At 35.8% G+C, this 15920-nt stretch overlaps 1 protein-coding gene across 1 annotated transcript; it reads right to left on the bottom strand.

The window, feature by feature from the left end:
• Positions 1–3187: 3187 nt before the first annotated feature.
• LOC131980948 (immunoglobulin lambda-1 light chain-like) lies at positions 3188–15394 on the bottom strand. The gene is made up of 7 exons (XM_059345243.1): positions 15352–15394; positions 14956–15259; positions 7904–7910; positions 6651–6701; positions 4014–4314; positions 3807–3881; positions 3188–3464 (listed from the first exon to the last, which is right to left on the bottom strand). The coding sequence occupies exons 1-7, from the start codon at positions 15392–15394 to the stop codon at positions 3316–3318; spliced, it is 930 nt and encodes a 309-aa protein (XP_059201226.1). The 3' UTR covers positions 3188–3315.
• Between the last annotated feature and the right edge of the window lie 526 nt (positions 15395–15920).

Here is a 15920-nt window from a genome sequence, read left to right as displayed (position 1 = left end):
AAAATGTTGACATATATATATGTATATATATATATACATATATATGTATTTTCTATATGTATATATGTATATATATATGTATATATTCGTACAGAGTTCCCTGTTATTAAACATTCAAGACTATTAGGCAATTTAACAATGCTGTGAAGAAAAAATAATAAATCCCATTACATTAATTTCCAGATTCCCACCTTTATTTTATGGTTAATATTTGCAATTCATGTAGAAAAAGCAGGAAAAACTCCCTAAAATAACTTTTTTTTACAGTGTCTGCTTCTAATGGAAGAGACATGTTCATTATAATTAAGAGGGATTTTTTATCATTGTGAAAGCACTTGTGTTCATATTTTTGTATTATGTGGTTTGGGATTGGTTCACAGGCTTCTTCCCGATCAGCTGAAATCTGAGGAATCAGTAGCACCACATGATAACAGACAGAAAAAACATACCCAATACTGATGTTGTCAATATGCATCAATAAAAACTGACTTCAATTTAAAATGGCACATCACATGACATACAGCTTTGAAGAGGAATTCAAGACTCTTTGACTAAAGACATGTGACTATTCTGACCACACACAGACACACACACACACACACACACACACACACGCATAGGAATACAAGCACACACACGCACGCGCACACACACACACACTCACAAACACAGACACACAAACACACACACACACCCACACACACACACACACACATTTCACACTGTAATTAATTTTCATTTCGTGTTTTGCTATACTTTTTAAGAATAACTATTTTAATATACATGCTGTCTATTTAATGTTGTACATCTACGAGTGATATGCCAACCACTTCTCTTAAAATATATTAAATATTAATATGGTAATTTGGTGATAATTATTAACTTAATTATCACTCAGAGTTCCACATTGATAGTTTAGTAACTTTATGAGAATGATCGAGTTAAATTGGCTCTTTTCTCTGTTTTACAGAGTCATATCATTTAATATAAATAATATTTTTTTATGATGATTATTAATAATTGTGAAAAGCACTTTTGAACCGTGAGACCCACACAAGTGTTGCTCAGGTTGGAGGCAGATGAAAACCCCAACAGTGTGCACAGCAGCAGATATGAATCTGTTCTCAGTGGTTATTAAGGCTCATAAAACAAACTGTTGGCAGCGAATCAACACTTCCTTTCCTGCAGCAGACGGGCTGTGTGGGTTTCTGCTCTGCAGCCTTTCTCACGTTAATAACACAATGACAGTTACAACCGTCCACTCTGGTTAAATAATCGTTAGAGGAAGTTCAGTTAGATTTCAGCACTCAGTACTCACTGTCTCAGGAACAGGAACTTAATGACAGAAATAAACCATTAATGCTGTATTCCATAACATGGTACAATTACCTCTAAAATAACTGCAAGAGTTTTTATCACACTGTAAAATAAAGTATAGTAGCATACTGATGTTAATTGTATAATAAATTATGGGACTGAAATCAAACAATAATCTATTTTACAATGCTATTCTATAACCTACAGTATATCATATTTTTTTTATTCCAATAAAACACTTTTATTTAACTCCTGATATAAAGTGACGAGAAGAAAAACACTCAACTGCACAAAAACTGTTGTATTAACACAGTAAACATTAGATTACAATTTCTCGAGGATTAATCGTCACTAATCACAAATTACATATTTATCACTACAAAGAGTGTGTAACAACAAGAAAAAGACTGAAGGAGATCAGAGTTCGATTCACTCTGGAAATCCCCTGAAAAACCAGGACCAGAAATAGATCAGAACAGCAAGTGCAAGTTCAACTTGTTCTGGGGGGAATTTCAGTTTTCAGTAGGAGCAGCCCCACATGAGGTCATGGAGGTGGAGCGCACCAAAATTAAAACAATATGACAGATTTGTAACGGGGGAGAAACTGCTAATTTTAGAAAATAATGTTGAGACTAACCAGATAGTAGGAGGGAAGATTAGAGTTATAGAAACTGATGCAAAATGTTACATTTATAGTTTATTCTGGTTTAAACTATTTGAGAATAAACTTGTAACTGTTATCTCAGTGGAACCTGCAACATAATTAGATAATTAACTGTGTAATTTGAACAACGCAGTAATAATTAGACAGATGAAAAATACTTCCATACCACAATATAAACAGACATAAAGCAATAAAGCCAGTAATCTCAGCGGGCCGTAGTGTTTCATTCATATTCATACATTTGGAAATATTGAATTTAACAAGTGACTTTTGAGCTTTTTCCTGGAACTGCCTCATTAATTAATTAATTAATTAAATTATGTATTTTTTGAATGTTTAAACTTTTATTTATTTTAAATAGTTTTCTTAGATTTAATAAAAAAAGGAATATGAAATTTCATTGTACTTTACATTGTACTATTGAGTAGTTTTTTTAGTCTTTATATTTTGCTATTTTACTACTATTTATCCATAGCTATATACATGTAGATATATAGATACTTTTTACTTTACTTAACTACAGTGAAAACAATTTTTTTTTTAAATAATAAAAGAGCTTTGTAACCGGGAAAAAAAGTGATAATTTAAAAAATAATTCCCCAGATAGTAGGAGGGAAGATTATAGTTCTATAAACTGATGCAAAATGTTCAACTTTTAGTTGATTCCAGAGAAAAGTCTGGTTTAAACTCTTGTTTGAGAATAAACTCTTTTGCCTTCAACTCTGAAAGTCTCCAGTGAAGTTCTTGAGTTTTTTTTCCAGACATCAGTAGTAAATCATTTTTTAAAGACTTGTTTGAGAATAAACTCTTAACTATTGTCTCGACGAACCTCTGACATAATTAGATAAGTAACTGTCTAATTTGAACAATACTATATATGTCTAAGAGATTCTGTTTCTGATTATTTGCTCTGAAGTTAAACTGAAATACATCAAAACAAGGAGGTTTCAAAAAACAGACGGACTGTGATTTTTCACTTTATTGAGAATGTTTCACTCAAAGAATTTGACAAACTTGATTAAAATGAATGAAAGAAACAGAAAATACGAAACAATAACATGTCTACAAGAAGCTAATGATTGAGAATAAATCTCTATTATTATACAGGTCGCAATTCAAAGTGGAAATAAACGAAAATATAAAAATAACACCAGACAAAATGTACACTTAGTAACTGCAGATACGTGTATATATGTATTTATAGTTTTAGGATGACTGTATCTTCCTTTAACAGAACAACCAAAACACGTCATCATTGATATTTGTGAATACTGATCAGCGTGATGAATGAGATGAATTGATAAGATTTGATGGTGAGAAAAGGCAGAAAACAGTCAGTCAGCATGTGTGCAGTTGGTGGACGGTCCCTTGTTTCTGATGATCATCAGCAGAACGATTCCACAGCAGAACACCAGACTCTTCACTATCAGCACTGTGTACAGCAGGCAGAGCAGCTTCACCCTGCACTGAGACTGGAAGGACCCTGACACACACACACACACACACACACACACACACACACACACACACACCCACACACACACACACACAGAGTCACACAGTGTGTAAATATCATCAGAACATCATCAGATTTTCATCAGTATAACTTGGACTTTTCCAGACGGGACAAGCAGCTTTACATGAAGACAGGGGTCGGCTACACTTTGAATGAAAGCTCAAAGGTTCTTATTGAAGAAAACAAGTCAGGGCCCCAGCCAGCTTTTGAGCTATACGGAGCCAGGACAGAGACTTTAAATGTTGGCATTGAAAAGCAAAGTGAAAAAGGAAAGATTGTGATTGAAGGAGAGGCAGCAGGTGATCTTACAGTCAGCTTGCTGCAGAGCTAGCAGGTCTGCTGGCTCTCTCTCTGGAGGACAGGAGGCTGCTGGAGATGGAACCTCTGAAACAGAAAAGGAGTGAAATGTTTGGAGTTGCAGTGAGAAATGTCAGTCCTCTGCTCCTCTGCTCTCTTTGACAGCGTCTCCACATGAAGCTGAAACACTGCTGAACACAGTCAACGAGCCTTCATTACCTTGTTCTGTTGGGGCCTCCACTTGGCCCCCCTCGTGCTGGACGTAGCAGCGGTATTTATACGTGCTGCTCTCTTGCTGACGGAGCAGCAAGATGGCGGCGGTGCGTCCCGACTCTCTGAGCTCCAGCTGCTCTCCCTCAGCAGGGGGCAGCTCCTCCAGAGGACCGTTCTCCTTTCGTCTTTTCCAGGAGAAGCGGACCAGAGGAGGAAACATGGCTGAGGCCAGACACAGCAGGGAGCTCTTCCCCTCCAGGTGGGCTCTGGGTGCTGCTGGGTACACGCTCACCACGGGCTTCACTACCTGCTCACCTGAAGTTTGACAGCAGCAACAAGCAGCACAGACACACATTGACACAGTCAACAGCAGCTTACAGCACTGCACTGCATTCAGTGTGATCCTGGAAACTACATGGACTCTGATCACTAAACTACTCATCAATACAGCACAAAGTTCACTACATATACTGTATTCACCTTCATATGAAACACACTCAGCATCTAATGTCACCATGGATTATATGGGGGCACAAGATCACATCTTTCATTTCACATTATTTATCATTCATTTTTCTTACCTATAGAAATTAATTTCATATAATGATGACTTGTACCTTCGTACAATGGAAATGTCTTTTTATATATGACACATTTTAAATAAAGCACATATTTACCTTCATGTCAAATATTATTTTCATGTTAGGGAACACAATATATTGAATGTTGACGCTCCAGTCCAGTGTCTAGTTATTGAGAGGCGAGGCTCACAGTTACTGCTTTTTGTTAGTGTCCTTGAAGGAGCCACAGGATGGCGGCTTTGCTTTAACTCTGTGTTCATTCACTCACATTGACATTACTGATGTTACTGACTGACACACTCCACATTTGGACTGATTTCTTTACTTTATCACAATAAATCTCCTTTAATTTATAATCATTCTTTGTGTCCATTCCTGTTTTTGTCATGGGCCAGGAGTCGGGTTATGACTAAATGGGGGCTCGTCCAGAATATTAACCACATATTTACGACAATAAACCTTTTAGAATTTATATAGGAACAAATCAAGACATAAATCATTTTATGACTTTTTTCATTGCAATTTTAACTTCCTGCAAAAATGTTTGATTCTGTCAAATGTGAATAAAACTGTCCACCTAATAAAATAAAGTAAATATGATATTACAATATCATAAAAATATAATATAATATATAGTTTGCATGATGTGTAAAATATAATTAAAATACATTTACATCAAATTGAAAAATCACTTTGTCCGTGTTTCCATTTGAACATTTAATATATTTTCTTTGTCCAGTTTTTCATTGAATATATTTCAGAAAGGATCTGAAAATGATCTCATTCTGTTTTATTTTCAACTTAGAAAATGTCCAAATTTGTCAGTGTCAGGTTTAAAATATATTTTAATATAATATAATATATTATAATAACATAATATAAAACAATATAATATAATGTAATATAATATAATATAATAAAAAGACAGTCTTGATCATTTAGGATGAAGTCAAATATGATATTATTGTGAAAGTGTAAAACAGTTTTTCTTCATCATTTTCTGCACATATGATTATAACTTACATATTTAATAAATGCAATTATCGTTTTAATGATCTAAATAATTTTCTCTTTTTAAACTATGAATTCTTACCATTTCTATCTATTTTATCTTTTATTATATTTTGCACAAACTGTTTTCTTGCTTTACACGACGGCAATAAAGAGACTTGAAGTGACTTGTCGTGACACATTCAGTATTTATGACTTTAGACTTTCTAACTAAACTAAAAACATTAGTAACGTCAACACATTTTCCATAACTTTTTCATCTTTTAGACACAGTTAGAATGATCTGTTTGGATATATCAAATGTAACTGTAATGTAATATGATAAAAGGTGAGACTTTATTCATCCCTGACAGTAACTTCACATGTAATATAATATAGTATTATATAATATTATAATCTATATTGATGTCTTAAATTCTAATGTTTTCAGTAAATATAATATTCACCATCATTTATATTTACTAATAATTATTTAAATGATGTTACGGATCATGTGTGTATCTATATTTATATTAAGAATAGATATGTGTGTGCCGTTATATATCATCCTATATCATATAAAGTAGATTCATCTGCATGAATTATATTTAATGTGATATCTTATACAGTCAATTTATTTCCTCTGAAAGACACGTGTACTATGTCATGAGGTCAATTATACCATTTAAACATTATTTATCAATAATAATAATCAACAAAATATTAAAAGACATATGCTCTTCAGAATACATTTACTGACAAATATCAAATAATGTTTAAGATGATAAATGAAGTTGTTTAAGAAAAACAAGAGGCGCTGCTGAATTAATGAGAGGATCAAATACTGTATATTTGTAACATTTCCAATATCAAACTTTTTCTATATGCAGAAATAAAGAATAACTTGAGTTCTGCCGTGAGATTTAAACATCTTTTTAGGAATTATGAAGCTTTTTTTATGTAACAATAGCTGCATGGCTGCAAGAATTCTCTACTAATGATGAAAAAAGTCACAAGCAGCAGAAACTCATTAAAACACATTTTCAATAAAACTACTGAAGGAAAATGAAACTTTATTCTTACCTACAAACAGTTTAGTTCCAGAGCCAAAGATCCAGTAGTACTCTCCGCCTGGCACAGTGAAAAAGACTGGTACAAAAACCTGTCTGCTGCTGAATGTGTCAGCTGAGGTGAACCAGTCCACATTATGAAGCAGTATCATATTTCAGCTCCATGATGTGTTTCTCTAATGTTCATATCAACATGACTGTCTCTTCTTTTATGTCCTTTTTAGACACATTAGCAGAGTGTCTCCGTGGATCGTTGGTTCAGACGTTCATGTTCCTCAGAGGATGAACCCTACTGACTTTGGTCAGTTTTTATCAAACGCCATCATCAGCTCACGTCTTTAAATTGTCCATTACTTTGATTTATGACGTGTGTGCGTCCAATGACAGGACGCTGGGCCACACAGCCAGTGTGTGTTGCTCTGTAGTCTTGTTTTGATTTGAAGGAGAAAGAGTTGTGATCCTCCTACTTTTTAAATCAGGTCAACACATGAGACCAGAGTTACCAACTTATCCCGTCCCATCTCTCTGGACCGACTACAGCTGCTGCACTTCCTCATTCTGTCACCACAACAACTCACCACGTCATCAGGAGAACCACCACGTGAATGCCTTCAACCTTCGCCCAGTACCAACTTCCTCCATGCAAACTTCAAAACAAAAGCCTCTGAAAAAAGCCCTGTTCAACACAAGATCCCTCAACAATAAAAGCCTCATCTTAAATGAATTAATCACTGACAAACAACTAGACTTCCTCTGTCTGACTGAAACCTGGCAAAAACCCATGGAATATTTCACACTAAACCAAACCTTCCCTGCTGGATATTCATACATGGACATCCCTCGCTCTAAGGGCCGAGGAGGAGGAAAACACCACCAAGACCTCAACCCTCGGCCACTCTCCATCATTGCTGCACCATCTTTTGAACATCTGGCATTTAAACTCCCCGGTCCAAAACCTCATCATTGCTATTATCTGCCGTCCACCCAAACCCAACCCAACCTTTCTGTCAGATTTTTAGAATTCTTCACACAACTGTCTTCAGTCTCCCCATCTGTCCTCCTCCTAGGAGACTTTAACATCCACACTGACTCTCCTGACTGTAAAAGCACAACAGACTTTTTTTTTTTTTTTAGATTAGATTAGATTGAACTTTATTGTCACTGAACAAAGTAACAGCTACTTGGACAACAAAATGCAAAATATAGGCCTCCTACAGTAATGCCAATAAATTAGAATAGGAGTATGAGTTGTTACTGTTTTGCTCGCCACTATTCACTATATATCAATTTATTGTTGTTGTTTTCTCACCTGGTTCTTCCTGCGTGCTCTCCCTTTCCCTTTCTCCTTCTCTATCTTTCTCTCTTTCCCTTGGCACTGACAATCAAACACAAATATATTGTAGCAGACCATTTCCTACATAAGTAATTTGATACAACATACATATAGGTGGTTTATATTATCTGTTACTTTAGCTTAACACGCTTCAGAAGAAGAAAAAACAAGACAGAGATCATTATGGACTGTCCCTAGTCTCTCACCTGAATCTGTCTTTTTTCTTTTAAAGAACTGTCGTATGTCCATTGGTCACTGGCAGGCCACACACACACACACACACACACACACAGAGAGAGAGAAACGCTACACTGTAAGACCGGACAGCAAAAGCTTGTTAAATTAAATAATCTGTGCTCAAAAAAATAAAAAAGTTAATACACCACATATTTTCTGAGTCATTAGTACAAATTTGTAATTTTAAGTTAACAGTACTCGACCGCTTTCATTTATTTTAGTCACTGTACTCAAATAGTTTGACAGTAAACTTGATGACGTCACGTCACGTGCGCGCGTCCTTCTTCTCCAAGCCTGTCGGAAAGTCCGCCATTACCGCTACTCGCGTCGTCAAGAAAAGCCGAGAACGAAGCAACTTTCTCAGCAGGAGTCGCTAACAGTGAACGCCGTGCTGACCGCCCTCACCGCCCTGACCTCCGTTATTTTCATATTCGCTTTGGGAGCACTAATTTGGTAAGTTAAGAGTTGTTTAAGCGCCATATTTTAACGGTGTGCATTCGGGCTGTCTGCAGTTATTTGTATCTGTCCGTGAAATGTGATTTGGCTAGCTTAATTTGTAAATGCCTCACTTAACTGTTAGCTAATTTACATGTAAAGAGGGATTAGAAAGTGGACTTGTGGGATTTTTATGTCAGTGGAACAGTGGAAATTTTGTCTTGTGTAGAAAGTTGTCTGGTAAATTTCATAAAGTTGATTTTACCACACAATGTCGACTGGAACTGCATGTTTCATCGGCATGCATGTCCGGGCATGTCTCGGCTTAACGGTTACTGAATGTTAATGTTTTGTATGGAGGGTTTAACTTTAAAGTTAAGGTCACATCAGTTTCAATTTCACGTTTTAACGGACCATTTCTGTTTTTTTGTAACGCACGTAAACTGGCTTGTAATCAGTGTGGAAAAATAATCGCAGTCCAGCGGTCAAGTGTTCCCAGTCTTTGCATGGTTAAGGTCATTCCGACTGTCAAACAGAAATAAGATTTTATTGAAAACAAATAATAAGAAATAAAAAATAGATAATATCTCTCTTCTTAACCTGAGAATGGAGCAATACCCTTTTATGTCTTGGTTTAAAGATATAAGAACTGTTTACATTTTCCATTTGTCACAATATCTATAGATTAGCAAGAACTTAAGTCTGAGTAAAGTGAAATATGTTCATAAACCTGTTTTAATAAGTTTGGGATTAAGACATTTCACACTGTGTGAGGTTAATACATTAATCAATGTAATACTTCAAAGATATTGTACATAATGCTTTTGTTGAAAGTGTATTATCTTGCTTAAAATGTCATTCTTTTTTCTCTGAAGGCTGAAGCAACAGGCCGACATACAGAGTCTTCAACCTGGTATGTTATTGGCAAACATTAAGCTTTTTTCGATGTTTGTTTTGCATAGTTGCTGAAATGTAAATTAATGCACCACAATCAAATTAATCTAAAACCTGTTTCACAAGTGTTTTCAATTGATGAGAATATTGTTTTCAATTGATGAGAATAGTGTTTAATTTTACCATGGCTTGGCCTACGGCGCAAAGAGGTCATAAATGATGACCTACCTGTTGGAGAGATCCTGGAACGCTGGCCTGCTCTTAAAATAGAGTCACAGGTAAACAATATTTTTTTAAGTAAATCTATCTAGGCACATGTATTCAATTTCATTCTTCAGACTGACTTTGTCAGTGATAAGCTGAAAATATCCATTCAGGTTTGCAGTGAATACCATTGAGTGTGATTTGGTAGTGTAGTGGTATGGATGTTTTCCCCCAAACTTGAAACAGTTCAAGGTCAATGTTTGGCAGTACTGGGCAGTATTCAGGAATGCTTTGTTGCTGTTTATATCTCCTTACAGGGCCACATATACATTACAATCTGACTTAAACATTCATGTACTTTGTACAGGTCTGTGCCGAGTTTCACAGGATTGCAAACATCAACCTGAAGAACCAGTTCTATGCTGAGTTGGACCGACATGCCCCCCGTCTTCAGAGCTTGTTCAGAAAGAGAGCTGCACGCACAGGGAAAGTAGCTGACACTCTGGGTCAGCTCTTTGATGCTTATGACCACCAGGTCAATTGCTTAAGATTGTTGGTGCTTAAAAGTTGTACTATGTCGGTGTATGTGTTTGTGTAGATATATAATAATTCATATCTGTTTAGTTACTGTTATTCTGTTTTGTTCTTACACGCAAGGAACAAGTTGATGTTCACATCAAACGGGCTGCTGTCCTTCGTGCCCTCCCAGCTTATCTTCATGAAGATGACTCTACATTTCTGAAGTTTTGGGATGTAAGTACAATTAAGCATTTGCTCTGCAACAATACAATACAATTACTGGTATTTATTTTTATTTTGTTACATTGTTTAAGTTGCTGCAATGCAGGAAGAAAAAAAAGAATTCAAAAATGAAATAAAAAAATACATATATTTGCTTATGTTTCAACCTATATCACTAGATATGGACCTGGTCTGTGAGAATTTTTTCAGCAAATGTTTCTTCTCTTCTGCTGACCAGATTGCATTCAGGTTCTTGTTGCAGGCAATAAGTAATTCCATAAGTAGTATAGATAATGTAAGGTATACAATGGATGCAAATCATAAAAAAAGGCATATACAACATATAGCATCTTTAATATTGTGCGAAGTGCTGAGTAAATTCCAACTATATTTAATTCATTTCAAGTGCTGAGCATGATTTATTCCTTTGGATGCCTTTGAAATGCAGCTCTTTAGCTTAAAAAATAAAAATAAATGTGTAAGTCTGAATTTTTCATTCCATTTAAAAATATTTAAAAGTCTCTATTTATTACTATTTTTTTCATTTTTTTCTTGCAACAATGACAATGGAAAATATTTAGTCAATTGAAGATCAAATTTTTTGTTTATAACATGGTAAAATGAACAAATTTCAGGCTGGGAGACAAAACATTCTGTTCTACATTTTACATAAATAATTTTATATAAATCTGTTCCACGTTTTATATTGACTGTGACCTGCGACTGACCTGAGAAACCATTTGCATTTATGTATTGTGATTATTGTTTTGGATGGTTCTATCTGACTGTTTTCTGTCTTCATTACTGATGAATTGCCTGCAAACAGCTTTGGGAGATAGCTCAGGTTATCTCACATAACAGTTCTCTGTTGTTGTCTTCAGATGGCGAAGTCTGATGAACCAATCACTGAAGATCTACCAGTAGGGATCCTGTTGATCAGTGCAGATTCAACAGATGCAACATTCTTCTGCCCAGAGAAGACTGCAATTGTACTTGAGGGTAACATAGTTATGGAATTTTCCAAAATGGCTGAGGCATTTGTCACACTTTTTGCACTTTTTTATGCCTTGCATCTAAGTTACCCAAACGGCATGTCAAACACGTTTGACTTCATCCAGAAAGTACTTATGGGCCTGGATGATGGGAAGTTGAGGCCTCGGGTGCTGACCCTTAAAAATGACTTGCTGATTGTGGAGGGATCCTAATATGGAAACAAAGTTCACAACATTGCTCAGGCCCGGTTTTAGTTGTGTTATTGAATGTACTATGTACATTTAGGTTGTAACATTTGTACACAAAGTTTTATGGAAATGTCTAAAAGTGTCTGAATAATGTGTAATGTGTGACAGAGGATTTCATTCATATTGTCACAAAGTGATTGTTTTTTCGTGTTTTTTAAAGGCAGTTTTTTAAGTTTTGGAAGATGTAATGGATACATTTTGGATGCCAAAGTTGGATAACGTTTATGGAAGTGTTGAAAGTATTGAAGTAATTAGGGTTCAGCAAAATATTAAGAGTTGAGCATGGAAAATAAAAAGGGTTTTTTTCCATATAAAACACATAAAAAAACAGGTCATAGGACAAACATTGTTTTGAGGTTCTGGACTGTGTTTTAAATAATGCTTGCATTTTTAATGTTACCGTTTGGCAGCTGTTTTTGATAAGTCCTTATGTAACAAAGTGATTAGGAGTCCTCAAGTCTTCTTGCAAGGCCCTTGTACTATTTTTGGAATGTATTCCTCCATTTGCGACACTGTTTAATTGTGGTTACTCAATAAATGTGGTCTGGCATTTCAAATGTTATATATTTTTTTCTATTCAAAACATATGTATTTGGGGCTTTTTAGTTAAAGCTACTTAAAACATTTTTTGAAACTGATTACATAAAATGTTTCAAGGTAAACTAACTTGCAGTTTTGCTTTTAAATTAAGTAATGTTTTTAATTATATAGGAGTTTTTGTGCATTGTTAATTTAACTTAAAACAGCTAAGTACATATTAAGTGAATCATTTCTTACAGACAACTTAAATTTTTTATGTTAAAGGTAATACAAATATTTAAGGAAGCCATACTTAATTCTATTCTTACTGTGAAAACAAAATACCAAGTAAAAAGTACTTAAACAAGAATGTTTGTCTAACTTAAAAAATGTAGTTAGTGCCACTTAAAATAATTTAGTTAAAGCTACTTAATTTAAAATGTCAATATAACACACAAAGTTGAGTAAGTGAAACTAGAAAATTTCGATGTAATCAGTTTCACCAATTTTTTTGAGTTATATGAACTTGTCGGGTTTTACAGTGTAGGAGTTATCTTTCACACATCTCATACCTTTGTGTTATAAATAGCCTATATATATAGACCTACTGTGTGTGTCTGTGTGTGTGTGTGTGTGTGTGTAGTATATACTACTACGTCTGCATGAATGTAATGTGATTATTATTGTTGCAAAGTCTGGTTCAGGTTAAATCCTCTGCAAAACATGAATAAATACAGGAAAAAAAAACATTTAACTATTTTTTATTGTCTACTTTGACAGTAAGACACAACTGAAAAAATATCAAATATGAACTAGGAATAAATAACAATTCATTTAAAAAGCCACAGTGAGTGTTTTCACACATACTGGTATTATACAGTGATTATGTCGTTTGTTTTCACTCTGGTCCAAATGCCCTGACAGGGAGTCATGTTTCCATGACGACGGACCAGAAAAAGACGCGCGTGACGTCAAATTATGTCTCTAAAGTAACGATGAACTTTAACAACAGAGACACAAGTACGCACTTCACAGGTACACAGTTAATTTGTGGCACTGCTCCTTTTGTTTAATAAACTGACCGCTCCAGTTTGACTGTAGCTGCGCTAATGGCGCTAACGAAGCTAACCGGGCTAACTAACTGGAAAACGGTGCCTGGACTCCAGTACTCTCCGATATGGTATCTGAATGTGAACAACTCCAGGTAAAAGGAAAGAAGTATGAGACAGAGCTGGAGCAACTTACTTAGTTGATTCCCAACACGACAACTAAAGGATTCTCACTCTGCGTGTGTCGCTGGATGCCGGTCGGCCAGCGGAGCGGTGCAGAGGGAGCGGCTGAGAGGAGGATGATACCATTTGCTAAGCGGGGGTGTTTTCATTTTCATCCTTAACATTTACATTTAAACCACAAACTACGGAGTTTGTTTTGGACATCATTTAAGTTTGTCAAAGACGAACAAACATTTTAGAATAACAACATTTCTTACTCCAAGTTTTAGGGGTGCTGAGCCCATGATTATTATTATTATTATTATTATTATTATCCACCTACTTTTTAAATCAGGTCAATACATGAGACCAGAGTTACTGTTCACACAAACAAACAGTGAACAACTCAAACTACACTTTAGGGCAAATATTGTAAACACTCAAATATTTCTGTTGACCTGAAGGTCAAAAATATGAAGCCAGAATGAACCTTATTGCTTGAAAAGGTTTGTTGCCAAGTGAAATCTAAAAGTGATCTCAGTGTTTGGATGTATGTATATAGGCTTTGACATTAATATCATTATTCTTTGTCTTCAAACCTTCAAATATCTTGTATATTAATATTCTGTCACATACGCTCATGAGACATTTCTCTGTTGATTAGCAGTTAAAATGAGATCTTAAAACTTGTATAAATATGAGGATTCATCCTCTGGGGACCATCAACATCCACTGTAGATGTGATAGAAATCAGGCCAACAGTTCTCTTGTTCTGGATCAAAGTTTTGTTTGGATGTAAAGACGGAGCCAAAGGTCCCACTGCTCACAGAGAAAAACCTTCATTCAATCCAAATACATTTACCAAATCTCTGTTGAGGGGGAACTGTCACAAATCCTACAATTCACTTGTATCATTTACTGAAGTGAAATGATCTGCTCAAATCTGTTCCAACATGTGATGGAAGAAAGCTTTTATTGTGAAGGAGCCACAGGAAGCAGGTCAGCATTGTGAGGAGGAACGGACTTTATTCCTGCAGCAGGTCAAAGCAGAGGATTTTAATCTTTATCAAAATGCTGAAGCTTGTTTTTGTTTCATCATGTTTTTAATGACAAACTGCTTTTCAAACAAGACTTCTTTATGTTTTTTACTCAGTTTATTTGTAATATTCATTTGACTCTTTTCTCTTTCACTTCTTTTATCTTTGTGTCTCTGTGTTGCTAGTTTGTCCTCACTGTGTGGAACAACAATAAACCTGCTGGAATATCTGATAAAAATATGAATAAATATCATATCAAATAAATCCTGACAGCAGTAAAGAAAATAAATCCCTCAGTTCAGTGTGTTTGTGACTCTGGCTGAGATGGAGGTGAAATATGTGAACCTGGGCTGTGGTTTACTGCTCTCTTCCTGTCACAGACACTGTTTGACATCTGTTCATCTGGAGGTTTTTGTACAGGCTGCAGGGATATTTTATCACTGTGGGGAACATACTGACAGGAGCAGTAGTAGGTGGCTGAATGATTTAGTTTAACGCTCTGGATCTGCAACTCACAGCCGTTCTGTTTATTCACAGCTGAGAAATCATCTTCCTGAGGATGATTGAAACCTTTAACTATTCTACCATCATCCCTGATAAAAAGAATCAGTGTGAATGTTTCTGTGTCTCTCTTCTGGTACCAGTATACATAACTAACACACTGTTCAGTGCCTTGACAGCTGAAGGAGACTCTTTCACCAACTCTCCTGGTCCATGTTAAATCCTCCTGAAGCAGCTGTGTTGCCATGGCAGCCAGCGCTGTGTGGAGACAGACAGGTAGATGAAGGTGAGTGTGACAGTGTTTGTTAAAGGTGGAGTTTGTTGGCTCCTGATTGGCTGGAAACACTCACCTGAGCACAGACAGCACAGAGCAGCAGCTGGGAGGAAAAGCATTTTGTGCAGCGGTGTTTACTCTGGTGAACCTGGGGAGAAGTGGCGCTCTGATGCAGCTGAGGCCAAACAAGGAGGAGCTGCGAGATCAGACGAGGGCCACGTGGTTTCTAACAGGTCCTCAGACCTCCCATCAGCCCCTGTGGTGGAGAGATAAGGCTGCTTCAAAGCACCTCACTTTCCTGTGTCTTCACACTAATATTAAACAGAGTCTTCAGCTGTTTTAAAGTCTCTGCATTAGCTGCCTGTTTGCTTCACAATTGATTTTAAAGTCCTTTTGATTGTTTATAAAGCTCTTCATGTTTTATGCCCTATTTATTTCTCAGAGTTGCTTTTAGCGTATGAACCCTGTAGAACCCTCAGGTCTTCTGCTCGTGGCCTTTTGATAATCCCTATAATAAATAATAAATAATCCAGTTTCATCTATTCATTTATCCATTTATTCATTTTTTTATTCATTCATTGTCTTTTATTGTTTTAGTCTGGGTTTTAATAGAGCTCCATTCATTTTTTTCCAGTCTAATTATGT

This window comes from Centropristis striata, chromosome 11 (genome assembly GCF_030273125.1).
Source record: "Centropristis striata isolate RG_2023a ecotype Rhode Island chromosome 11, C.striata_1.0, whole genome shotgun sequence".
NCBI classification, from domain to species: Eukaryota; Metazoa; Chordata; class Actinopteri; order Perciformes; family Serranidae; genus Centropristis; species Centropristis striata.
Note: the sequence above shows the minus strand (reverse complement) of the source record. Positions and strands in the feature narration are given on the sequence as shown.